The 27,563-nt window shown below is 34.2% G+C and overlaps 2 protein-coding genes across 2 annotated transcripts; one reads left to right on the top strand and one right to left on the bottom strand.

The window, feature by feature from the left end:
* The first annotated feature begins 3,983 nt into the window (after positions 1–3,983).
* LOC125421255 (uncharacterized) lies at positions 3,984–5,284 on the top strand. The gene is made up of 2 exons (XM_048469554.2): positions 3,984–4,394; positions 5,039–5,284. Exons 1-2 carry the CDS (start codon positions 4,052–4,054, stop codon positions 5,053–5,055), a joined length of 360 nt encoding a protein of 119 aa, XP_048325511.1. The 5' UTR covers positions 3,984–4,051; the 3' UTR covers positions 5,056–5,284.
* A 16,112-nt stretch (positions 5,285–21,396) lies between these two features.
* Positions 21,397–23,799, bottom strand: LOC132805083 (uncharacterized). Its single transcript, XM_060819854.1, has one exon. The coding sequence runs from the start codon at positions 23,797–23,799 to the stop codon at positions 21,397–21,399; it is 2,403 nt and encodes an 800-aa protein (XP_060675837.1).
* Positions 23,800–27,563: the final 3,764 nt, after the last annotated feature.

Raw genomic sequence — 27,563 nt, 5'->3', positions numbered from 1 at the left:
AAGCAGCGGCGGTGGGGGTGGTGGGGGTTTTCAAGAAGAGAAAGAAAACGAAGTAGACGAGGAGTGATTGAGCAGGACAAGGCACTCGTAGAGACATAAGGGGCAGAAACTGGTGAACTGCTCTTCTGGGTATCGGTTGCAGAAGGTGGATGGATGGTAGGGCTGAGGCGATTGCAGAGGCAGAGGTGGAATCGACGATGGCGGTGGAGGAGCTTGACCTTCAATGGTGGGATTCATCACCAAAGGGGGTGTGAACTGCCCTCTCTGCTACTAATCTTACAGAGAGAAATGAAAACTTTTCTTATTCATTTAATACATCGGTTCGATTCGGAATTAAAACTGAACAATTTTATTCATTTAACAAGATTTATCGAGGTTTTACTGTATATAAGAAGGAAAAATCCTTCAGAACCATGGAATATATAGCTACATGGAACCAGGAATAAATAAAACAGGCTCATGAAAATGTGTTTTACTATTTATCATAATTGGTGTCCATCACTAATTTTTATATGGTAAATTTAAATGCGATATTTAATTTTATAATTTTTTTATAATAAAATTTCAAACGAATCATTTAATAATAACTATTTAAATTGTCATATATAATATATAGATTCTATTAATATATAAGTTGATCATTTAAGAATCTTAGCAAATTATATTTTTTCATAAAAAAATTAATTAAAGATAAAATAAATTAATAATTAAGATTTTTAAAATTAGAAGTGTCTATGTATTTATGGTGTAAACAGCTAGCCAAGCTCTTCTAACTTCTGTAGAAAAAATTCATTCCTACATCACCTATTTTTTTCTTCCCTTTCACAACCTAAATTTATATAGTCAATATTGACAATTGACTAGTTCCCAAATCCTTTGATAGAAAATTGTCACTTTTCCGCAACTTTCCATATAATTAATTTTTCCGTATTCCATGTCTAAAACTAGATGTTGGAAAAATTAAAAAATGCATTTCTAGTCCAAAAATATTGTATAACTATTATTAATCGGTAGTATCATCGTGTCAATTGGAACATTGAATATAACATGAATTTCATAAAATATATATATATATATATATGAATATTTCATTCGAGATTAAATTGGTTTTCCTTTGTAAAGGTTCCAGTCTTTAGTCTTTGGATCAAAGGACACTATCATACATGTGAAATTTTAGGGGGAAAAAAAAAAAAAATTATTTGCAGATTGGCAAGGATGGTGTAGGTGGTCCACAGTTCATCATTGCAAAGGCAAGCTAACGTCTACCCTTGCAACCTTTATTTTTTAAATAGAAAATTGATTTTTCTCACTATTGATTTATGAAAAAAATGTATAAGATGAAAGTAATGAAGAAAGTGATAAGATTGGAAAGAGAAAATTCCTCTGGGGGACCCATACGTTTGGTAAAGCAGGGAAGACTCAAGAGACCTCGAGGTCGGTCGCAACTCATTTTTGCTAAGTAGTTGGTCTTGGTCTTCATGAATATAATCGTTTATGGTTTATATGGGATTGGGATCCGTGAGGTACAGGAGGCAGGAGACCCCGAGGTCGCAACGCATGCTAACTCATTTTTGCTAAAGTCTTGGTGTTGGTCTCCATGAATTATTATTGATGCATGTATTTGATATTTAGAACTCCAAATAATTAAGGTTGCTATCTTGTTAGCGTCTGCGGACTATATATAATATTGAGGTTCTATTAATTTTAAGAGGATTTGTCATGTTGTTTTGTTTGCTGCATGCATTATATTTAAACTCATTAGTTGTTAAGTGAAGTTGGTTAAATGATAAATCATCCACCTCTGTATTAGAGAATTTGTGAATTTGAAATATGAAAATGGAGGAAAATCTTTACAATTTATGTGTTAATATTTAAATTCATCACTAGCTATCTAAGCTAGATTAAACTATACTTTTATTAAAACAAAAAATTATATATATATATAATAAAATAATAAATAATAAATAATTTTGCTTTTTGAAAAAATATTAAAAGATTAATTATACCTACATTTTGATCCAATTTTACATTTAAATACTCTTGATTAAAAAGATTCAACATCAAATCTTGAATTTATAATTTATTTCATATTAATCTAATTCTTTTATTGACACTCACATTAAATAGTTAAAAGTTTAAAAATTAAAAAAATTGACTACTTTTTTAATTGATCCTTTTTTTTTTTCTTTGATTGCTTGAAATTGAGAAAGCTATCATGCACAAGTCTGACATCGTTTCCTCACCTGTGCTTTATTTAGGATTATAAGGGCTAGTTCGGGATTGAAATATGCTAAACCCTTTAAAATTAATTACCATAAAATCTATCTCTTGGATGGCTAGAGACTAGGATGTTCATTGCTCCTAGTGGCAAACAAAATAAATTAATTAATTGGATCAGCAATCGAGTTGTTCCGATACTTTTTTCGTTATTATATTTTTTCCCCCTTTTCTGGTAAGGGAAGTTAAGTGTACCTACAAACATTTTATAGGCACACATACATATAAGGAAAGAAGCTTACTGGATTAGCTTCAATGTTAATAGATAAGTCCGAATCTTTTGTGTCTTTCTTTTTTTTTTTTTCCTATCCCTATTTATCAAATATCAATGATGTTGCTGTTGGATACCACCTTACTTATAAATATAACAAAGAAATAAATTAAAGGAAATTTAATAATAATAATAATAATAACTGCTTTTTAACAAAAGGTGCAATTCTATTATTAATTGGATAAGAGTGGAGATATAAGATCCCAATTAATTACAGGAGACTCTGTAGCCAGGCATATAACATAAAACAAGAAAATTATATTTTAATTAAGTTATTTTTGTATTTGTTGTACACTGGTTTTCATACATGTAGCTTACTTTCATGTGGCATGATAGAAAGTGGGGCCAAAAAAAGAAAATCATAAAATTTTTATTTTTTAAAGAAAATTCCATCGAGATTTACATATATTGTACCAATTTAATTGGTTATAATTAAAGGATTTATTTTTTCTATATTAGATTTTTAATATTGAAAAATAAAAATAAAACTAAATGTCATAAATTAAAATTGTCATCCATAATTTGCTCCTTAAAGTAGGCTATGGTGCTAAGGAAATTGTGAGGTAACTTGGTGGGTAATATATAAATTTAATAGGATAATTACTTTTTAGTAATTACATTTTGATACTTTTAATTTTTAGAGTTTTATAATTTTAACACTCTAATTTTGAACTCAACAATTAAGGTTTCATATTATAATTTGTTATAGTTTGAACCTTATTTGATTTTTTATTATGATATTTAACAGCTGTCTTATATAATTGATATTAAATTGTATTAACTTTCAAATTAAAATAAACTAAAATACAAAATATTAATATTATTTTTAATATTTTGTACTTAGATTTCATTTTTTTTTTAAAGTTGGTGTAAATTATGTAATTAATAATAAATTATATTAAATTCAAATTAAAAAGTTACTAAATATATAGATTTTTAAAATTTTACATTTTAATATGTTTTAATGTGAAATTTTGATGCCTTTTAATATCAATTCTCTCAGTTAAATGGGAGCAACTTATAACAAATTAAAAAAATTAAAAAAATTAAAAATCTAAAATTTTAAAATTAAAAAAATTTAAAAACTTATATTAAAAAATCTTAAAAATTAAAAATATTAAAATCCAACTAATTTTATTTAAAAAAAACTTCGATAGCTAATTAAACCATCAAATAAGTCAAGTCTGAACACTAGCCATCTGCATACGCATTCGTCTCCCCCTTGAATTTTGGGGTGATAGAATATATAATAAAACTTCAATTTCATGAAAACAAGACTATTTAAATGCTAAAATACTTATTAACTATATATGTTTATTTTTTTTGAAAAAGTAAATAAATCAAGCATGAATTACGCCATTTATTCATAGATATCGATCCGTCTATATAAAGGGGTATAGCCAAAGCCTAAAGTTTAACATAGCAAAAGAAGAAAGAAGAGGAAGGAAAAGAAAAAAAGAGAGAAAGTAAGAAAATAAGATAAAAGTAAAGTCTTGGTGAAAAATGAAGAGGGCAGGTAGATCATTTGGTTTGAAATTGATGATGGAGGTGATTGTGGTATTGGTGGTGTTTGTGGGTGTTTTGGAGATGAGAATTCCAATGGCAAATGGGAATACTAGTCCAAGCCAGTGTAAGCAAGAGAAAGATCTTCTGGTGAAAGAATGCAAAGCTATGATATTTGGTAGTAATCCATCTCCAAGCTGTTGTCAGCGAGTTAGGGTTACTCATGTGGAGTGTGTTTGCCCTCTGGTAACCCCAAAGCTTGCTAATCTTATCGATGTCCAAAAAATCATTACGCAGATTGAAGGATGTGGACGTACTGTTCCTCACCACTTCAAATGCGGCAGTGAGTTTTTTTTTTTTTTTTTTTTTTTTTTTAAACCCAAAATTCGTTTGATTTTGAGCTTTGGTTTATATAATAATTTTTAGTACTTATTTATTTATTTATTTAGTTTTGTTCTTTCAACCTGTCGTAATAGTTATTAGCAAAAAACTTATCGTAATAGTTTTTAATGATTTTTTGGACTTGTTACGTCTATCGTATAGCAGAAATACTGTTACATTTTATGTCTATTCAAACGAATATTTTAACATATAAAATATGGTGAATTTTTAATTGTATTTTTATGAAATAATTTCCACATTAAAGGTTTTTACGTTCGATTTGCTTGTACCTTTTACATTAGAAATTAGAATTACCTTTTTTTTTCTTTTTTCCCTATCCCCTAGATCTTCCCCATTCCTGTTGTACTTTGATGTAATTTACACACACACACACACACACACACACACACACACACACGCACGCACACGCACACACACACACACACACAAACACACCAAATTGACTTCATATTTGACTTGTATGACGACGTACGACTTTAGATACCATGAGCGGCCATGATTAATTCTTCTAATCTTTGTTGCCACCTATATAATATATATATATATATATTTTTTTTACTGGACAAGTTTTCTTTATCTTCGCAGGTGTGACTACTCCTTGACCAAAACATTTCCCGGAATAACATGGATGGACCTAGCTAGCTATATATAGCTATACCACACAAGAAGAATATATGTGCTTAAATTAATCGTTAAATAAATGATCATGTCTGTCTTTGCTGTTTTGGCTCAAGACACTGTGTTTTTATTTGTGCGCCTGTTCGTGTTGGAATCTTCTATTAAGAAATCAATCAGATAATGTAAAACTTTATTGTTATGATATAATTTACTTTTCCCATTATTCACCCAAAAAAAAATTCACCAAAAATTTACTTTTTCCATTAAATTAGTCATCTTATATCTTGCCTGTCTCAATTATATATGCATACGTCCCGTCTCAGTTAGTTAATTTTTTGATCAAGACGCACGTTGTTGCCCTTATTAGACTACCCAACCACCGCCTATACACTCTCAATCAATCATCTTATTTGAATCGATTAAAAAAAAAAAAAAAAGTCTTTTTGGCATACTTTTTAAAACAAAGAAAATTAAATTTCTCCTTTTTTTTTCTTTTTTTTTTTTAAAAAAAAAGCATAAAAAAGAAAGAACAATGAAGAATAACAGTAAAAAGATAAGGTGAACAGGCAATATCTCAATAATCTTCATTGGGAGGACAGAGGATCCGCATCTGTCTTTTCTCGTTGAAGATCAATTTTAGATAAAATTTAAACAAAATCATTGATGAAAGATTTTCTCCCACTCGATACAACAGAAACTAGCCTTATTTATTTATTTATTTATGCTAGTAGGGTAACTTGAATCCATGGAAGCAATGGACCTAACTAAGCTGTGCTTTTCTGGCTGTCCCATTCCAAGTGGCTCGATCGAGGAAGCTCTACGGAGAATTGCAATTAATTACTAAAATTATAATACTACAAAGTTTTTTTTAAGCCCTTTTTGAAAATAAAATTAGTTTATTAAAATTAATTAATTATTATTATTATGGTCAAATACTCAATTAAAAGCTATTGACCCACATTGAATTATGAAAAAAATTATTATAAATGATTATTATTATTGTTGGATGAATAAAATTAGTTGACGTGCAAACTACGCGGGAAAAACAACATTATATATAGGATAGGATAAGCAAGAAAAGAAATTAAGAGGATAAGAGAAATTAAAAACCCGATATGACTGTATATTAGTGTGTTATATGAAAATTGAGTAAAAATTGAAGTAATCACGTATCCACGCATCCGATAAACACTTGGGGATATTGTTTGGAATGCGGAAATGGCTTAGATCAGACTTTATTTTCTGAATATATATATATATATATATGGAAAAAAAAAAAAAAGAGAGAGAGAGAGAAATGTAGATATATACAAAAGATTGCAGATGATTATTTATGCAATCTGGGATTAATCAATTACCTTGTAAACTATATTTCACGTCATTAATTAATTTTATTTCATTTTTATTTCGTCCAGATAAGTAACATACATATTAAGATTATTATAAATATTATTATTTTTATATTATTCATCTGCCGTGTGCTTTAAAAACATGTAAACTACTTCATATATGAACAATTAGAAAGGACAAAAACCCTTCAACACAGCTGTGTAGTCCACAGAACTATGGAATATTAAAAATTAGAAGTTTCTATGTATTTGTGGTGTAAACAATTTGCCAACCTCTTCTGACTTCTGTAGAAAAGATTTATTCATACTTCACCTATTTCTTCTGTCCTCTCACAAACCTATATAAGTCAATATTGACAATTGACTAGTCCCCATTTTCCTCCATAGAAAATGTCCCTCTCGTCGCGCCTTTTCATGCATTCATTCCACATCCCCTGTCAAAATAGATGTTGGAAAAATTAAAATCGAAATGGTTTAAATTTATATGTTTTTCGTATAAATGATTTAATTTATATTTAAATTAAAATACCATAATAATGTAACATATGTGTTTTTCTTTATAAAATCGAAATGATTTAAATTTATATGTTTTTCTTTGTAAAATCGAAATGATTTAATCTTATAATAACAAAATTTATGTTCATTTGATTCCCTATAATTAAGTTATTTTAATTACAGGAGAGTCTGTAACAGGGTATATTGCACGAAAGAAAATTATAGTTTCAATTAAAAAGCAAGATGATTTTTGCAACTATTTATCAAATATATATTATTAGAAAATAATTTCATTATAAACTAAGATATTTTTTGCCAATATTTATGATATATGTACATATATGTAACACTCCATCATGAAGTACATCGGAAATTTCTCAAGTTAACCGTCGTTGACCGAGAATGATCAAACTTTGACTTTTTTATTTGGATAAAATTCTAAGTTAACCGAGACACCATTGCGAAGTACGCATCGATCCGAGTCCATAGACTAGTAGCACGTCGAAAACGGATTTACAATTTAAAAGTTATGAGCAAAACAAATTGAGATCAGTCGTCGATACAAGTTCATGAACTGGCGGTATGCTTAATTGAGACCTACGGTTAAGAAGTTACAGATATGTGAAGTCGTATTCATTTTTTCTAAGATTGATTTTACTAAACAGTAAGTATTTAAAGGAGCCTTTAAATTACGCCCGCGTGTCACCAATTGATATATATCACATGTCATGTTCAGAAAGTGCACATGCCATCTTATTAAAATATAATTATATTATATTACATTATTATATTATAGTTTATTTTTTTAATATTATTTTATTTATTTATTTATTTTCCATTTTCCTTTTCTTTTTCTTTTTCTTTCTTTCTTTTCCCCATGTGGGAAAAACATCCACAGCCCTTCTTCTCCTTCCTTATTCTTCTTCTTCCTTTCTCTTTCCCCTCATCGGTCCCTCTCTTTATCTGCATCCCTTCCAGCCGTTGCACAGACACACGTGTCAGATGGCATGGTGACCCACAGCTGGACGAGCCCGGGAGTGGAATCGCCGGCCAGTTGGCCGATAGATGCATCGGGATCGGCGCCCAAAGTCAGCAGCCGGCGTGATGCTAGTTGGTCAGTTTTTCGACGGCCACCGGTCTTATAGTTGGTCCTCCCCCCTAGATTTCGGCCCCCTGGTTTAAAAAATGACATCCATTTGCTCAAATTCTCAACCATTTGTGAGAAATGTGGAGAGGAAGCTTGATCGAAACTTCCCAGTCAAATCTCGGCCACCACCGGTGAGGTTGTAGCCAATAGAGGTTAAAAATACGTTCCTTGTCTCATTAGCTTTCTAGGTATTTTATTTGCAAATTATGGTGAAGTATTTTGAAAAATGCTATTTTTGAATAAAATATTACTATCTTAATATATTAATCTTAAAAATGTGCCTGTTTAATATTTAAATAATTGTTATTTATATTGAAGATGCTAAATTATGTTGAATTGAATAAATTGTATCTTTATATATTTGATTAATTTTGAAATAGTATGTGGAGCTAATGATATTTGGTATGAAATGATTGGAAGGTTTGAGAAATTAATTACATTAAATTACTGATAAAGAAATATGTTTACGTGTTAATTATTACTTATTTATGGAATTGAATTATTGTGGAAGAGATTAATTTTATGAAATTATGGTTTAATTTTTATTAAAATTTTGCTGCTTTAAATGTCGAAATTTTGCTGCATAAATAATGCATTTATGTGATTTTAATTATTTTAGAATTTTTTTTAATATTATTTTGGTGAAAATTGATTTCATAGATTTGAAGAAAAATATTTATTTAAAATTTAGTATTTCCAAAATACATATTTATATGTTAATTAATCAATTTATTTATCTATGTATTTTATTTATAAACTTGATTTTATCTTATTTTATCGAGATTTATTATTTGAATATTACTATAAAAGTTTATAGTTTTTAGATGCATTATACACGTATTAGTGTTCTGTAGTTATGGATATGGATGTGATTAGCTCACAGGTTGATTTATAGGGTTGTCCTGTGGTTGCCATCGGACCAAAGGTAGGCAGGGTATAATGCACAATGAGCATCAATTGCTCCCCTCCATGGCCAAGACGTCTGTTAGTAGCGGTGCGGTGGGATGCCACGCGATTGTATATCGGTATCTCTCTTTAACCTCTCTGTTAGATGGTGCTTTGAAACGCTGGGCACGATTGGTATATAGTATATGTATCAAATATCTTTATATATATATATATGTATGTTATGTTTGTATGTAGTACACCGCACAGGACGACGATCCGATATGGTCCATAAAGAGCTAGCCTCGTAACTATGTTTTCTATGAGTCCAGGGGGATCGGATGGCCAATCTAGACAATCATCCCGGACTGGATTGGTAGTAAAGTACCGACAACAGCTGGAATCATGGATCACAAAGCATATTATAGAGTATCGTTCGTACTTTCAATACAAGTGTATATTTTATAATATGTTTCTAATTTTAAAATAATATTTTACTTATATTAGATTATCTTAATTATTTATAATCTGATTTTTTTAACATTATACTTAATTGTTTTAATTGTCAATATAATTGTTAATATTGTTATTATTATTTATCATGATTTTGTTTACAATTATTATTATTATTATTTTTATCATCATACGGAATTTCGGACAAGTGTCACATCCTAGGGGCAAGAAAGATAGTCATTGGGCAAGTGTGATAGCCCTTGGACAGGTGATTACCTTCGGATAAGTATGTTAGCCCTTGGGCATGTATGGTAATATGGTAGCCTTCAGGTAAATTATATTAATATTATTTTTTATTATTAAAATGATCGCGGTTAGTATTAATGTTGATTTGGTGATTGTTTTACTTTTCTTTCTACATTACACATTGGTATATTTGTAAAATAATATTTGAAATGTATTTGAAATATACGGTACTAAGTGGGTGGTATGGACAGACGTGAACATCTAAAGGTATAATTTTGTTTATTTTACTTATTAGTTCATTTCTATGGTGCATATATTTTTATATAGTCTGATATAGAAGTGCTGCAAATTGTGTAAATTATTGTAGTAAGGTAGGAGGGATAAGGTGGCATATCATATAGGAGTGTGTTTCCGTACAGGTAAATTTTGGAGGATGTACTACCCTTAGGGGAGATGTTGTCAGATTTTTCATAGGACGGTCTGATAGGATCTCCATGAGATCAGGATTTGTTTAGGGTTCCAAAGATGGATCCTAGATGGATCGTGACATATATATACACACAAGTACAACAAGGCTCAACGTACTTACCAAAAAAAAGAACAAGGCTCAATGTGAAAAGAGGAAGTATTATACCCAAGGTTCAAATTTTCTGTATCAGTGGAAATATAAAAATTAAAATATAAAAATTTTTATGAAAATATTAAAAAAATATCGAATGTGTATAAAAATTCACAAAAAATGATGAAAATTTATTTTGAAAAATAATTTTTTTTATTGAAACTTTAGTATTAACTTATTTAAACAATCAATTATTAAAGCGATTATAAAAATTACAAGAATATTTAATAGATATTATATTTTTCTTAATCAATTTAATTTATAATAAGTGATAATGATCATAAATAAACTATTATTGATAAAATGATGTAAAAAAATATATATATTTGCTAAATAGTTTATTAATTAAGATAAAATAATCATTATAATTACATTATATTTCACAAATATTATTTCAATACTCATAAAACTCTTAGATAATTGACAATTATTAGTGTATTTCTTATTCTCATTTGAGATGTGATGTGTAAAAAGTAATTATTAAAAAATATTTTTCCTTAATAATTTTTATGTAATTATTAATATGTCAACCATAAAAATCTTGTATTAAATATAGTTGTTCTTGATATTTAGTATAATATATTTTATAATTTTATAATTTTTATTTATTTAATATTATTAATTTAAATACTATCAATACCAATTTTATATAATATGATATTTCTATATTATTTTATGTTATTATTTTTTTATTTTTATATAATCAATTATTAACTTATAATTATGAGATTCTAATGAATCCATCTTATAAAAAATATATAACAAGTATATATATATATATATATTATCAATGAATAAAACTTATTAAGAATATTAAATTCAATTCTCTTTGTTTTGTTTATATCATTAAATATTTAAAAAATAATTAAAAAATTAAAAAGCTATTACTAAAGTTATTTTGATAAAATAATTTACTATACATTAATAATATTTTTGAATTTTTTATAAAAAAATTTAAAAATTTCATAGATATTTTCAAATTTTTTATAAAAATTTTTAAAAATTTATATGAAATTTTTTAAAAATTTAGATAGATATTATAGATTTTTTAATTAAATTGTTAAAAATTTAATATAGATATATTGATGCAAATTTCTATAAAAATTTTGATAAAATTTTAAAATATTTTATGTATATTATAAAAATTTTATTTATTTTCATTTGAAATTTAAATATTATTTAAAATTTTAAAAAATAAAAAATTTAAAAATTTTTTGAATATTTTAAAGCTTGATTGAACCTATGGAGCCAAGAATCTCTCACCGAAAGTACCCAAAAATAGTGACAGGTGGAAAGAGACTGGATTGTCAAAGGATAGGACGTCCTTTATGGGACCCATAAAATAAATCGGGCTAAAGAGCTTGAGGTGGCATCTCATGGTTTGTTGCCAAACTCTTGGTCTTGGTCTTGGTCTACATGAATTATCAATGCATGTGTATTCCAACCAAAAAATAAAAATAAAAAAATAAACGCCAAATTAATTTAGATCACCGGCCCAGACCAATAGTATTAGGTTTTAATAATTTTAAAAGGACTTGTCATTTAGTTTTTGTTTGCTGCATGCATTTTTATATTTAAACTCACTAGCCAGCTAGGTTAAATGATACTTTCATATCCAAAAAACAAAAGTTTTTAGAACGTGTAACCCCTTAATTATTAGGGTTTTGCATTCTGATCCCTAATTGTTTTTTGGCATTCTTTGGTCTCTAAGTCAGCTTTTGATACATTTATGGTAATTAAATTAATTTTTGTCCACATTTTAGTAGTTTTTTGGCATGCATTGTACTAACTATAACAATAAAACAACAAATTAGACGATTTCATAAGACTCTTACGTCTTACCTCAAAGTTAAATAAATTACATATCTCAAAATTGCTAAAAGTGGAATATATATATATATATATATATATAGTTTACGTATCAAAATACACCAAAAAATCAAGTGTAAGGACTAAAGTATCAAACAAAAAATTTAGGGACCAAAATTCAAAAGCTTAATAATTAAGAAGTCATAAGTATTAAAAATCCCAAAAAAAAGCACTAGATTAAACAGTACCAATTAATTAATTATTTTATTTGTCAAGATCCATCTAGATCCCTCACCGAAATCCTAGACAAGCCCTAATTTCAGGAAAACCCTATCAAACCTTCCAAAGAAAATCCGGCAGCATCTCCTCTAAGGGTTAGACTTACCACAAAATTTTCTGTACAAAAAACGTACTTCTAAAGATGTCCCTTTATTCCTCCCACCTTACTACAATTCATTTCACAAATTTACAGCACTTCATAAATAATAAACAGGGATGCAATGCACTATTTAACAATGTCTAATACAGTATACAGAGCATTTGAGTTACAACACAAAAATAAAAGTTGTGACAATAGAGAAAAGAAAAGAAATATTATAGGATAGAAAATCGGAAAATGAAGAAAGACAGAACTCCTTAAATTATCCGCAACAGAAAAGATGTCGAGCTTGCCTTGGACGTCAACGTCTACTAACTAGGCCTAGGGGAACGGAGTTAAAAATGTGAGATGTTAATCATCTCAGTGGGTGATCCGATCTACTATATCATAATATTAATAATGCTAGAATAATAATAATAGTAATTATTTGAAGATGATGTTGTTCTTAAAATTCTCACAACTCACTTAGTTGGAAAAGTTTCATTTTTAAAGCATTTTACAAAACCCAATATTTATATACCCCGAAAAGTAAGGATATCATAAATGAATAAATGCAAACAGCAACAAATATTAAGAATTGAAATTTACCTTAAGAATATATTAATAACAATTAATTGAATTTATAGTGAATTATCACAAGATAAATAAGATCACATCTAAATAAATAAATAAACAAATAACAAATTTCATATTAGAAGAATTCATCACAATCAAATTAACCAAGAAATATTTAATATACACTCTTTATTTCAATTACCATTTTGAAAACATTTAACTTTGATAATCAGGTGGGAGAAAAATAACTTGATGCACCATATTATATACCAATGCTGTCCTACAGTGCCCAGCGTCCCAAAGCATTGTTTGGCGGGTAGGTTATAGAGAGAAAACAGGCATCCAGGCCACCTTGGCGTCCCAGCAGCGTCGATGCTAAAAACTCAATCCCAGCCACTAAGGGTGGTCGCTATGACCAATATCAAACTTGTCTGCCCTCGATCCGATGGCAACCATGGGAGAATATAAACCTGCGTGCTCATCACACTCCATCAGCGCGCTAATCACATTCACAACTACAGAACACCAATACTGTATGGGTGCGTATAAAACCACATATATATATATATATACCAATTCTCAACTTTTATAAAATAAGGGATGACACCCACAACTTCAATTCATCAAATAATCTATCATCTTAATATCCAAAGGTGTGCATATATATATATATATATATCCAATATTTTTCAATACCATCAAATAATTTTCCCACCATTGTTTCAATGTGTGATAACATTTAAATAAATATTTTCTTCATATCCTCCAAATTTAATACAAATCAAACGCATTGAAATCTGCATAGAAATCCACATGTGCATAAACTCATATAATACATTTGAAATAATCATGAATCACCGGCAATTGACATCAATAATAATTTAATAAAATTATACTCACCATTTCTTAGAATTCAACATATGGGTTTCATACACATATATTTACTTCACCCCAAATTTGACATTGAAATTTATCAATTAATCAATGCATAAAATTTCACAATTTATAATTGATTAACACAAAATATATATATATATATATATATTTAACACTTCAATAAATTTGAAGGTGGATCACTCACCTTGAGTACGTGTATCAATTACGATCCTCAATAGGATCGGTCCCACGACTCACACGTGCACTTAAAATATTAACAGTACCCAAGATCAAATAAATTAATATTTTATTCAGGTATTTTATACACAGGTATATAAGGGAGCTAACACAAACGGTATCCAAAATTTACAAGTAATATACCGAAACGAAACTTATGAAGCGAGGATCACGGATTGAGTCTTACCTCCTGGAGATCGGACCTGAGGTGGCCAGAATCTCACCGGAAGGTCTCGGGTTTTGGATCCTCGAATCTCACAAACCACTGCGAGTTGGAAGAAACCGACCTCAGATTTGGGTTCAGGGAGTTGAAATTAATGGAAGGGGATGGGCGATGCAATTGGGAACTCGCCGAAAATCGGTTTCCGGACGAGCCGCTGTGGTCACTAGAAACCATCACTGCCGGTGGCGTGTCCAGTGGTTATTGGCCGTGATTTTTGGAAAAAATGTAGATCAAAGGATGGGTGTTCTAATGGGACCAGCAGTGAAGCAAATGGAGGCCGAATGGGGAAGAAATTTGGGTTTGAAGTGATCGACACTGCCGCCGGAAAATGCTTCGATCCGGGCACGTCGGCGGTCGGCTGGCCATAGGTTTTGGTGGGCTGGTTGGAAATGAGGAGGTGGAGCTGGTGGGGTGGAACATGTATGAAATGGTGGCTAGAAATGAAGCAATGGCGGTGGCCGATCAGTGGGGTTGTTCTCTCTCTTCTCTCCATTCTCTCTCCCTCTCTTTCCCCCCCCCCCCCCCCCCCCCTTTTTTTTTTCTCTTTTCAAAAAAAAAAAAAACTCCATTTTGGCCAGAAAAAAGAAGAAAATACCAGTGGGTGCTACTGTGCACTCATGGGACAGGCTGAGAAATTGACACATGGTGCATGTTCTACACAGTAATAAAATAATATAAAATAATGAGGTAGTTGAATAACTTTGCGAGTCTATAACTTTGTAACCAGATGTCTAAATTAAGTGTGCTGCTAGTCTATGGACTCGTAACGACGAGTACTTTATAATCATACAAGATTTAAATCAAAATTCTACATAAATAAAAAGTCAAACTTGGCACCCTCGGACAGTTTGGACCGCAAATTATCTTACTCATAACTTTCAAATGGTAACTCTGATTTCGACGTGCTACTAGTCTACGAACTCAAGATAACACGTACTTTGCAATGGTGCTTTGGTCAATACAAAATTCCACCCGAAACAAAGAGTCAAAATTCACTCATTCTTGGTCAATGGCGGTCAAACCCGATCGACCTTTGTCAACGTTAAAAAAATTCTGGTGTACTTTGGAATGGGATGTCACATCATTAATTGACAATATTATCTTTACTTGCATCTTAGTTTTTTTGGGACAAATATTAAAAATAAGAAAGTATATTTTTGTAGATTTTATAAAAAACTCTCATCCCCTAATTTAACATATATATGACCAAAAAGTTTTCCTAAAATAGGATTTGCCAACCCTTATATTTGCCACATAAGAATTCATAACTTAATAAGAAATTTCTTGATTATAAAATTTATATATATATATATATATATACACATATTGTACATGAGTCTTCATACATATAGCTTACCTTGATGTGGCATGATAGAAAATAGGGGCAAAAAAAGAAAATCATAAAATTTTTATTTTTTAAAAGAAAATTCCATCAACATATATACATTTTACTAATTTTAATTGGTTATCATTAAAGGATTTACTTTGTCTATATTAAATATTTAGTATTATAGTACTACACGTTTTTTTTTTTAACCCCTCTTTTTTTGCAAATAAAATTACTTATTATTATTATTATTGAAGTTGTTAAACGAGAATATCTGAATTAGTAAGCCATTGCCACTGTATAGAATTACAAAGAAAATTATTATAAATAATTATTATTATTTATTATTATTATTATTATTATTGAGTGATTAAAATTAGTTGACGTGCAAAACAAGATGGGAAAACAACATTATATATAGGATAGGATAACAAGAAATGAAACTAATAGATTTTTATTGTTTTTAATTCCCATTTTTTTGATAAGGGAAAATTAAAAACCCGATATGGCTGTATATTACTATGTTATATGAAAATTGAGTAAATTTGAAGCAATCACGTACCCACACATCAGACAAACACTTGGGGATATTGTTTGGAATGTGGAACTGCTTAGCTCTGACTTAATTTTCTGAATATATATATATATATATGTATATGTGGTCCAATAAAAAAAAATGTATTTATCAAACAACATTCTATGTATATATATATATATATATGAAAATTTTATGGTAAGGATGGTCCATATAAGGATCGCAGTATTAGTAACGGTTTTTCATAGTATTAACGACGGTTTTTTAGAAAATCGTCACCAATACTATGAAAAACCATTGCCAGTACTATAATCCATATGAGGACCGTCCGTACCATAGACGGATTGTATATATATATATATATACCTGAAAAAGAAAAAAGAAGAAGAAAGGATTACATGCATATTTACGGACGGTATAAACAGGTAGCTAACCGGTGCTGACTAAATAACGTGGAAGAAATTATTCCTAGTACGAGTTCACCTACCACCATTAATTCTCTATTGAGTGCACTAGCTCGACCTCTTACGTGGATGATAATTAGTGTAGCTTTTTAAATTTCCTTGAAATTCCGATAGTTAGTCAAACCAAGCATGTTCTATTGATCTTTGTGGAAATTTAAATGAATTATTTCTAGGACGCGTGACGTAAAAGTTCACTTATCACCCACCTGTGTTGGATATATATAGCATTGTTCTTTGCTTTGATATACCTTTTTACATTATTAATTATGTGGCTAATTCGGTCATTACGTTAAATAAAAAAAATTGCTCTGTACATACGTATTAATTAACTAATTAGAAAAAAATTAACTTGGGAGTTCAAAGCCAGACCAATTTTAATTTGATATATTTTTAACTTATGTAGTTTTTCAATCAATTTAAAAAAAAAAACTAAAAAAATGGTCAATTTTAAACGGTTTGATAACAATAATTACTAATGATCGTAACGAAGATATTTTGAAGCCCAAATTTGAAATTACAAAAATGTTATATTTATAACTATAAGGTGATAGAAAACTATAGCTAGTGTTTTGCTTATTAGCTTACTTGTATGCGATGTGTCACGGTCCCACCGTTCTAAGCATACAACGGGGCCGTGCGGTGCTTACTCGCCCCTCGCGGATAGTAAGCTAACCGTTAATGTCCCTCGCAAGCAAATAACACACACGATATTAGTATTGTGAATGCACTAAGCAAGCAATAAAATAAAGCATGTAATCACATAATCGTTATGAGGGCATTCGCCCACTCTGTGGGGACCATTACATAGGAAACATGTCAGAGGTCGGGGTCTAAATCCGAATGCATTGGGGTTCTGCGGTGGAGGTTCTCTCGTGTTCGGAGGTTTCCTATTGTCGCTTCCCCCCGGTCTTGGGAGATTGGCAGGCCTGAAGGGTCTACCGCTATTGGCATTCGAAGGAGACGGTTGGGACCTTCTATTGATGGGGCTCTCTGTTGAGTAGTCCATTAGGCGCTCTGCTGCCCCTAGCGCTGAGGCTAGGTCTTGTACTCTCTGTCGTTGAAGTTCTGTCCTAGCCCAAGGTTTCAGCCCTTCCAGGAAGTAGAAGAGCTTATCCTTCTCCGACATGTCGCGTATATCGAGCATGAGGGCCGAGAAAGCTTTCACGTAGTCCCTTACATTACCGGTCTGTCTCAATTCTCTCAAATGTCGCCAGGCAATGTAGTCCACGTTCTCGGGAAGGAATTGGTTCTTGAGTTCCTTCTGTAGCTGGTCCCATATGTCAATGATGCATCTGTTGTTCTTGATATCTTCGTATTTAGATCGCCACCACAGTTTTGCATCATTGGTTAGGTACATTGTAGCCATGGTCACCTTTGTTTCCTCCGAATCCGGTTTTATTGCTCGAAAATATTGTTCCATATCAAACAAAAAGTTTTCGAGCTCCTTCGCATCTCGTGCCCCTCCATACACTCGGGGCTCAGGCACTTTCATTCGTCCATAGTCCCTGCCCATTGGGACAGCAGGTCGATTTTCTACTGCTCGCATGGTGATGGCGAGCTTGGTGTTTATTTGCCCCATTTCAATCTTTAGGGCTTCCACGGTGGCTCGAAAGTCCTCCGTCAGTTCATTGACTGTAGACATCAATCTCTCTATGGCCTCTTCCATTGCTCCATCTCGCTCGCCCGCAGTGGAGCTCGAAGGGCCGGTATTGCCCCACGTGGTTTGATTTCTCTCGAGTGCGCTCACTCGACTGGCTATGTCATCGAGTGTCTCCATCTTTTCGAAGGCCTCCTGCCAGTTATGCCATATGATATGTGCATTTACAACGCCAGCAAGCTCCCCGAGCTGCTGGTCGATGTTATCGAACCGCATTTCGTTTGTCAGCTTCGGCATCTTGTGCGAGTGACTCCCAACCTTGCTCTGATACCAACTGTCACGGTCCCACCGTTCTAAGCATACAACGGGGCCGTGCGGTGCTTACTCGCCCCTCGCGGGTAGTAAGCCAACCGTTAATGTCCCTCGCAAGCAAATAACCCACACGATATTAGTATTGTGCATGCACCAAGCAAGCAATAAAATAAAGCATGTAATCACACAATCGTTAGAAAAGGGGTCAGTAAACAAGGCAACAATACGATGAATTGGAAATGCGTTCGTTTTATTTGGTCTCGATGGAGAGAACAGCAGAGAGGTTTACAAGCACACTATTACAAGTTCTCACCTATGCTAGTGGTCTAGCCCAACAACTTGCCGACTAGCCACCCCCCTCCAAAGAGCTTATCGGGCCATTTTCATTCCGACAAGAATACATATCAAAATATGCGAGGAATCATAATGGCACTATTTCGAATAACAAAAGCTAGAGATCCAAGCAAGTGACCATGGGCTTGACTAATGACCCTGGATGAACTTGGCTTGGTATTTATAATCAAAATGCGGAGGAGTGTGCGACTCTTACATCCTCCCCCACTCATTCTATCGACGCCCTCGACGACTCCGCTGCCTTGAACTCCTCGATCTGCTGCTTGTAGGCTGCCAAGTTGCCTTCCTTCTCCCAGCTGGTTTCTTCTTCTCCTAGTCCCTTCCACTTGATGAGGTATTCTCGTACTGGCTGATGATGCACGCTTCTGGTTCTTTCTGCAAGGATCTCCTCCACTTCCTTGGTTGTCTTCGGCAGCTTGGTCTTGACTTCGGCTCTTGCTGGATTGTTGCGCGCTGGATCCTCCTTGTCGGCATAGTATGGCTTGAGGTTGCTGAAGTGGAATACCGGGTGCACTCTCATCCATCCTGGGGTAACCACCTTATACAATGCCCTCCCTACTTTGGCAATGATCGGCATTGGTCCCTTATATTTTCTCATCAACCTGGGGTCTCTGTCCCTTAGCCAGGGAAATTGCTCTCGAGTTAGCTTAACCATCACCATATCCCCCGCATTGAACTCTAGGGGTCGCTGGTCTTTGTCTACCCATTTCTTCATCCGATTTACTGCCTTCTCCAAGTAGGCCCTGGCAATTTCCATGTTGTTCTTCCACTCTTTGGTGAAGTTGAAAGCCCTTGGGTTCTTTCCTTGGTACTCATCAACTGTGTGTGGAAGTAAGGGCTTCTGGCCGTTAACTATTTCGAAGGGGCACTTACTTGTGGGAGATCCCTTCTGGGCGTTGAAGCAGAATTGAGCTACATCAAGTAGTTGCGCCCAATTCTTCTGGTTGGCACTAACAAAGTGTCGTAGGTACTCCTCCAACATGCCATTGAATCTTTTCGTCTGTCCATCCATTTATGGGTGATAGCTGGAGGAAATGTTGAGCTGGGACCCAAGAAGCTTGAATAGTTCTGTCCAGAAAGATCCTGTGAACTTGGCATCTCTATTGCTCACAATGTGGCGCGGCACACCCCAATATTTCACCACATACTTGAAGAATAAGCGGGCAGTTTCCTCGGCCATACAGAACTTTGAGGCAGGGATGAATGTTGCATATTTTGAGAATTGATCCACAATAACCAAAATACTTGAAAGATCCCCGATCTTTGGAAGGTTGGTGATGAAATCGATTGACACACTCTCCCATGGGCGTGACGGGGCGAATAGAGGTTCCAACAGCCCTGGTGGTTTCTGCCTCTCAACTTTGTCCTGTTGGCACACAAGACAGGTTCGGATGTAGTCCATAATATCGTCACGCATCTGTGACCAATAATATCCTTGTTGATTAAGGCATACGTCCTTTGCCACCCTGGATGTCCAGCCCACAAAGTGTCGTGGCATTCTCTCATTAACATCTTTCTTAGGTCTCCAGCCTTCGGGACAAATAACCTATTTCCTTTTGTCCACAGTAAGTCGTCTTCCTCCCAAAATTGATGAGTTTTTCCTTCCTTGCACAGTTTGAGGATATTCTGGGCACATTGATCTCCCCCTAAATGCTGCTTTATCAGCTCTCGCATTGAATTCACGATAGTACTCGCAGCCATGTTAGCCACCACCCTTAATGCCGCAAGCTCTGTCTTGCGACTTAGTGCATCCGCCGCCTGGTTCTTGGTCCCCGCTTTGTGCTCGAATTGAAGGTCAAACTCCGCAATGAATTCCTACCAACGAGCTTGTTTTGGGGTTAGTTTTGGTTGTGTAAGGAAGTGACTAACGGCTGAGTTATCAGTCTTTACTACAAAGCTTGACCCCAATAAGTAGTGCCTCCAGGTTCTTAAGCAATGAATTATGGCAAGCATCTCCTTTTCTTGAGCCGTATAGTTTCTTTCTGCCGCTGATAACTTCCTGCTTTCGTAGGCGACAGGATGACCATTTTGGAGTAGGACTCCACCTAAAGCGAAGTCAGATGCATCGGTTTGGACTTCGAAGGGTCTTGTGATGTCCGGCAAGTCCAACACTGGGTCTTTCATCATAGCTTCCTTTAGATCCTGGAATGCGCCCTCACATTCTTTGCTCCACTCCCAAGGCACCTCCTTCTTTAGCAATTCCGTTAGGGAAGTTGCTTTCTTCGAGTATCCTTTTACGAAGCGACGATAGTAATTTGCCAATCCCATAAATGATATGAGTTCTTTCACATTAGTGGGAGTTTTCCACTCTTGGATGGCTTTTACCTTCTCCATGTCCATATGGATCTTCCCCTCCTCGATGATGTGTCCCAGAAACTTGATTCGTCTTCTCCCAAAAGCACATTTCTCCTTCTTCACAAATAATTGATTTTCTTGAAGTCTCTGGAGTACCATTCGAATGTGTTAGACATGTTCTTCTAAGGTAGAGCTGAAGATTACAATGTCGTCAAGATACACCACCACAAATTTGTCAAGGAAGTCTCGAAATACCTGGTTCATGAGGGTGCAAAATGTTGCTGGTGCATTCGTCAACCCAAAAGGCATCATCAGGAATTCGAAGGCTCCGTATTGTGTGACGCAGGTGGTTTTCTCTTCATCTCCTTCAGCGATTCTCACTTGGTAGTATCCCGATCTCAAATCCAATTTAGTGAAAAATTTGGCTCCGCTTAGCTGGTCGAACAGGTCAGCTATTAAAGGGATCGGGTACTTGTTTCGCACCGTGACCTTGTTCAGGGCTCGATAATCTACGCACAGGCGCAAAGTTCCATTTTTCTTCTTTTGGAATAATACTGGAGCGCCATAAGGTGCCTTCGAGGGTCTCAGGAACCCTGCTTCCAAAAGTTCCCCAAGTTGCTTCCGTAGCTCAGCCAGCTCAGGAGGGGCCATCCGATAAGGTGCCTTTGCTGGAGGTTTTGCTCCTGGTATCAATTCGATGTTGTGGTCAATATCTCGTCGAGGAGGTAGGTTCCTTGGTAAGTTGTCCGGCATCACATCTTTGAATGATTTTAAGGCATCCAGCACCATAGGAGGGGTAGTTTCATCATCTTCACCCTCCCTCGCTACCACTAATGCTATGTAAGAGGGTTCTTTGCGTCTTACTCCCTTCTTAAATTGGAAGGCCGATAGAAGTTTGGGGTTGTTCAGTTGCTTCCTCTGTACGGGAACTACTCCCGTTTGTTCCCCCATCATCAACAGGCTGTTAGCGGCGGGAATAGGGATTGCCTTCTTCTTCACTAGGAAGTCCATTCCTAAGATTACATCAAAGTCATCCATTGGTACTACAATTAAATCCACCCGATCCTCCCAAGTTCCCAACTTGAGAGGCACTTGTTTCGCCAGGCCCACCGTAGGTAAGGCTTTGGAATTTACTGCTTTCATTTGCCCCACATCCTTTTGTAATCGTAGGCCCAGCCTTCGAGCTTCAATCTCTGAACAAAAGTTGTGGGTGGCACCTGTGTCCACCATCACACTCTTTGCGGCCTTTCCATTTATCGCCGCATCCACGAACATAAGACCTTTCTCATTGGTCTTCCTAGCCTGAACGACCTGTCCACTAAGGGCATTCAAGAATCTTAGCGCTCCCACTTGTGCGCCATCTTCTCCTTCTTCTACTACCTCCTCTCGCCCTCCCTCGTGCTCTTGGGAACGAATGGATGCTTGTAGAGCACTAAGAGCGGTCTTATGAGGGCATTCGCCCACTCTGTGGGGACCATTACATAGGAAACATGTCAGAGGTCGGGGTCTAAATCCGAATGCATTGGGGTTCTGCGGTGGAGGTTCTCTCGTGTTCGGAGGTTTCCTATTGTCGCTTCCCCCCGGTCTTGGGAGATTGGCAGGCCTGAAGGGTCTACCGCTATTGGCATTCGAAGGAGACGGTTGGGACCTTCTATTGATGGGGCTCTCTGTTGAGTAGTCCATTAGGCGCTCTGCTGCCCCTAGCGCTGAGGCTAGGTCTTGTACTCTCTGTCGTTGAAGTTCTGTCCTAGCCCAAGGTTTCAGCCCTTCCAGGAAGTAGAAGAGCTTATCCTTCTCCGACATGTCGCGTATATCGAGCATGAGGGCCGAGAAAGCTTTCACGTAGTCCCTTACATTACCGGTCTGTCTCAATTCTCTCAAATGTCGCCAGGCAATGTAGTCCACGTTCTCGGGAAGGAATTGGTTCTTGAGTTCCTTCTGTAGCTGGTCCCATATGTCAATGATGCATCTGTTGTTCTTGATATCTTCGTATTTAGATCGCCACCACAGTTTTGCATCATTGGTTAGGTACATTGTAGCCATGGTCACCTTTGTTTCCTCCGAATCCGGTTTTATTGCTCGAAAATATTGTTCCATATCAAACAAAAAGTTTTCGAGCTCCTTCGCATCTCGTGCCCCTCCATACACTCGGGGCTCAGGCACTTTCATTCGTCCATAGTCCCTGCCCATTGGGACAGCAGGTCGATTTTCTACTGCTCGCATGGTGATGGCGAGCTTGGTGTTTATTTGCCCCATTTCAATCTTTAGGGCTTCCACGGTGGCTCGAAAGTCCTCCGTCAGTTCATTGACTGTAGACATCAATCTCTCTATGGCCTCTTCCATTGCTCCATCTCGCTCGCCCGCAGTGGAGCTCGAAGGGCCGGTATTGCCCCACGTGGTTTGATTTCTCTCGAGTGCGCTCACTCGACTGGCTATGTCATCGAGTGTCTCCATCTTTTCGAAGGCCTCCTGCCAGTTATGCCATATGATATGTGCATTTACAACGCCAGCAAGCTCCCCGAGCTGCTGGTCGATGTTATCGAACCGCATTTCGTTTGTCAGCTTCGGCATCTTGTGCGAGTGACTCCCAACCTTGCTCTGATACCAACTGTCACGGTCCCACCGTTCTAAGCATACAACGGGGCCGTGCGGTGCTTACTCGCCCCTCGCGGGTAGTAAGCCAACCGTTAATGTCCCTCGCAAGCAAATAACCCACACGATATTAGTATTGTGCATGCACCAAGCAAGCAATAAAATAAAGCATGTAATCACACAATCGTTAGAAAAGGGGTCAGTAAACAAGGCAACAATACGATGAATTGGAAATGCGTTCGTTTTATTTGGTCTCGATGGAGAGAACAGCAGAGAGGTTTACAAGCACACTATTACAAGTTCTCACCTATGCTAGTGGTCTAGCCCAACAACTTGCCGACTAGCCACCCCCCTCCAAAGAGCTTATCGGGCCATTTTCATTCCGACAAGAATACATATCAAAATATGCGAGGAATCATAATGGCACTATTTCGAATAACAAAAGCTAGAGATCCAAGCAAGTGACCATGGGCTTGACTAATGACCCTGGATGAACTTGGCTTGGTATTTACAATCAAAATACGGAGGAGTGTGCGACTCTTACACGATGGCAGATTCAATATCACCGTTAAACAATTGTACTATACAATAGTGTGTCTTTTTTTTTTTTTCAACTAGTATATATATATATCATGGCCCATGGCTCTTCAGTATTCTCTGTTCCCAGTCCCACAATTTTTATTTGCTGGAAATATCATTTCCATAATGTAGTAAATGTTTAAGGTCTGATACTTATTAAATTAACAATTTTCATTTGCATATTTAAAAAAAAATAATAAAAAACATATAGCTAACTGGGACTACTTTGTTTCTTTGTAGGGGCGACCACTCCTTGACCAATATATATCATGTATCTTCTTGAATAAAATGGACGGACACAGCTCGCCATATGGGTAATTAAGCTAGCTACCATAGGAAGCATGTTGTGCCTGTTTAATCATCAAATAAAAGGTGTTGCTTATCAAAAATAAAATAAAATAAAATGTCTTGTATTTGTACTTGTCTACACTGTTTGCAAAGAAGATCAGGTAACCTGAAACTAGATAACCCTTTTTCCTCTCATAAATTTATAACGAGATTGCACACATGACCATATATGGTATGACAAGTTTTGTGAAAAAGAAACTTGATAGTCCGGAAATATCTAAACTTTGCTCCTCTATGTTTGTGCCTGTCTTTGAGACGTAACATTATAAAAGATACTTGATTTGTAAAATTTGTTACTGACTTATATAGCGCTACTTATTCCTCTTGACGCGTGACCAAATATGAAAGTGTAAAAATCTTGTGTATATGTTCAATTTTAGTCAATAATTATTGACCAAAAAAATTTTAGTCAAGAATTTCTTCCCAAAAAAAAAAAAAATTAGACAAGAATTATTTGTTTTTATTAATGTTGCTTTTTTTTTGGGGGGGGGGGGGGGGGGGGGGGGACAGTCTTACAGTAAAACTATTTCTCATATCATTCCCCCACTCTCAACAAATTGAGAAAGAATTTTTAGTTGAATCTTCAACTAGATCTCAAAGATTAAATAAAAAAAAAATTTTATATATACATATATATATATACATCCCCCTCTTGTTACAAGTGACATGATGCCCCAAAAAATATGCATCCCCCTCTTGTTACAAGTGACATGATGCCCTTGTCACACAAGCACACAACCTTATTGGAATAGTTCTTTTAAAAAAAAAAAAGAAGAAGAAGAAGAAGACAATAGATAAAACAAAAAGAATTTAATTAAAGAACAGAGAAGATCTATAGTAATAATAAAAAGATAGCATAACAATAGAGCAAATTTCAAATGATTCCAAGACTGCTTAGTCTCCTCTTATGAAATCTGTCACATCGAATTCCATATATGAATCAACACAGGCTTATGTAAAGAGACTATATAGTCCTCCAAATACTCGAGTGTTTTTTGGTAACAATATATCTATAATCCTTTATTGTTAGCATCTATGATAGAACCAAAATCATTGATCTTAAATCATCGATTAAATTTGGGATGAAATAAAAAAAATTAAAAAAAATAAAAACAACAATCAAGTTGTTCATATACTATTGTCCAAAAAAAAAAAAAAATAACATAATAATACTAGAATTATTAAAATATTCATAAATTTATTTACTAAATGATATGACAAATAATATAATAACATTTAATTGATTTATTTTTTTAATTTATTTATCTATTTAAGTATTAAATTATTTATATTTAAGTTATATAAATATATGAGCTAATAATATTTTTATACATATATATAGTAAATAAATTTGGTAAAAATTTTGATAATTGTAGCATTAATGTAAATAAAAATGGTTCTTTGCAATTTTCCTCCATAGTTTTCATTTCATATCCCGTTCTTGATTTCTTTCTTTAGTTTTTTTTTTGGGTAATTGCACTTACATGCCTAGCAGTTTGGTACTTTAAAATTAAAATGTTACAATTTAGGCTCTTAAATTTTAAAAAATAAATTATTGTTTTCTCATTCAATTATCTGATTTTGAATTCCTTCACCTTCATTATTAATATTAAAAATAAAAATAAATGAAAAAGTTTCAATTTGTTGTGTTTTGATTGAATATTTAGAGTAACGATAGTTAATGATTTTGTTTCACTATACTAACAGTAAAATATAATTTGTTACAATTTAAACGGTTTAACTTGAATTTGTTATAATTAAGGTCCTATAGTTTAAAACATTTGCATGTTACTACTTTTAATTTAGACCCTATGTTAATTGCGGTTAGTTAAACAATATGAAAGGATCAAAATGCAACAAATTGAAAATTGAAAACCTAATTTGTAAGGTCTTAAAATTGAATCCAGATCAAAAGAATAATTTTTCTTACTAAGTTACAATTAACCTTTTTTTTTTTTTTTTTTTTTCCAAATATTGATAAACGATAGTGGGCTATGTTTTATGATCTGTGAGTTCCATTCTCGTCTGTGTCTACGGTATGGCCTAGTGATGAGACAAAATCGGGGCTTGTTGAACTGTTCTGCGCGGGCTGGTCACAATTGGGCTTACGATATGCTACAACAAGTAGCCCACGCCAAAAGGCCCAAAATCGTTTCAAATTTTTGTTTTTTTTTTTTTTTTGTTTTTTTGTTTTTTTTTGTTTTGGGTGAATCAAAATCTTTTCAAAATTCATAAGCTCTTGCCACTATCTTTTCCTATAGGGTATTTCTAGTTACCAAATTAGCTCAATACCATCTCTATTATTTTAATTTCCTAAATTAACCTTTTATATCTTTTAATTTTAAATTATTTAAAAATATATAATTGATTTTTCTTTCTCCTTCACTTTCCCTGTAACCAAGCAGTCAATGTTGCACGGTGAAACTTTTTTCTCCGACAAGCACAAGGCCATGTTCTTCCCCACAGCTTCGATTGCTTATGCCCATTCGCCTATCCGTACAGATTTGCCATTCAATGCAGATGTAAGTGATCCAACCTCTGTTCATCTAATTCCATCCTCACTCATCGATTTGAGCTCGGAGAGGACGCATCACCATAATTGCTGGTGAGTGGATGCTCCTCGTCCATGGATATCGATGATGCTGCTACAGCTAAGATAGCTTCCTGATTTGCGACTTCTTTTTTCGCATTTTTCCTGTTGATGGGTTTGGATTCCTCATTCGATGGAGGCGCTTGGCCAAGCTCAGATGCCTATGAAGGAGCTTCATATTCTGAGGATATTGCTGAGAGAATTTAAGTTGCAGACAGGGCATTGT

Source organism: Ziziphus jujuba, chromosome 8, assembly GCF_031755915.1.
Source record: "Ziziphus jujuba cultivar Dongzao chromosome 8, ASM3175591v1".
Lineage (NCBI taxonomy): Eukaryota > Viridiplantae > Streptophyta > Magnoliopsida > Rosales > Rhamnaceae > Ziziphus > Ziziphus jujuba.
Note: the sequence above shows the minus strand (reverse complement) of the source record. Positions and strands in the feature narration are given on the sequence as shown.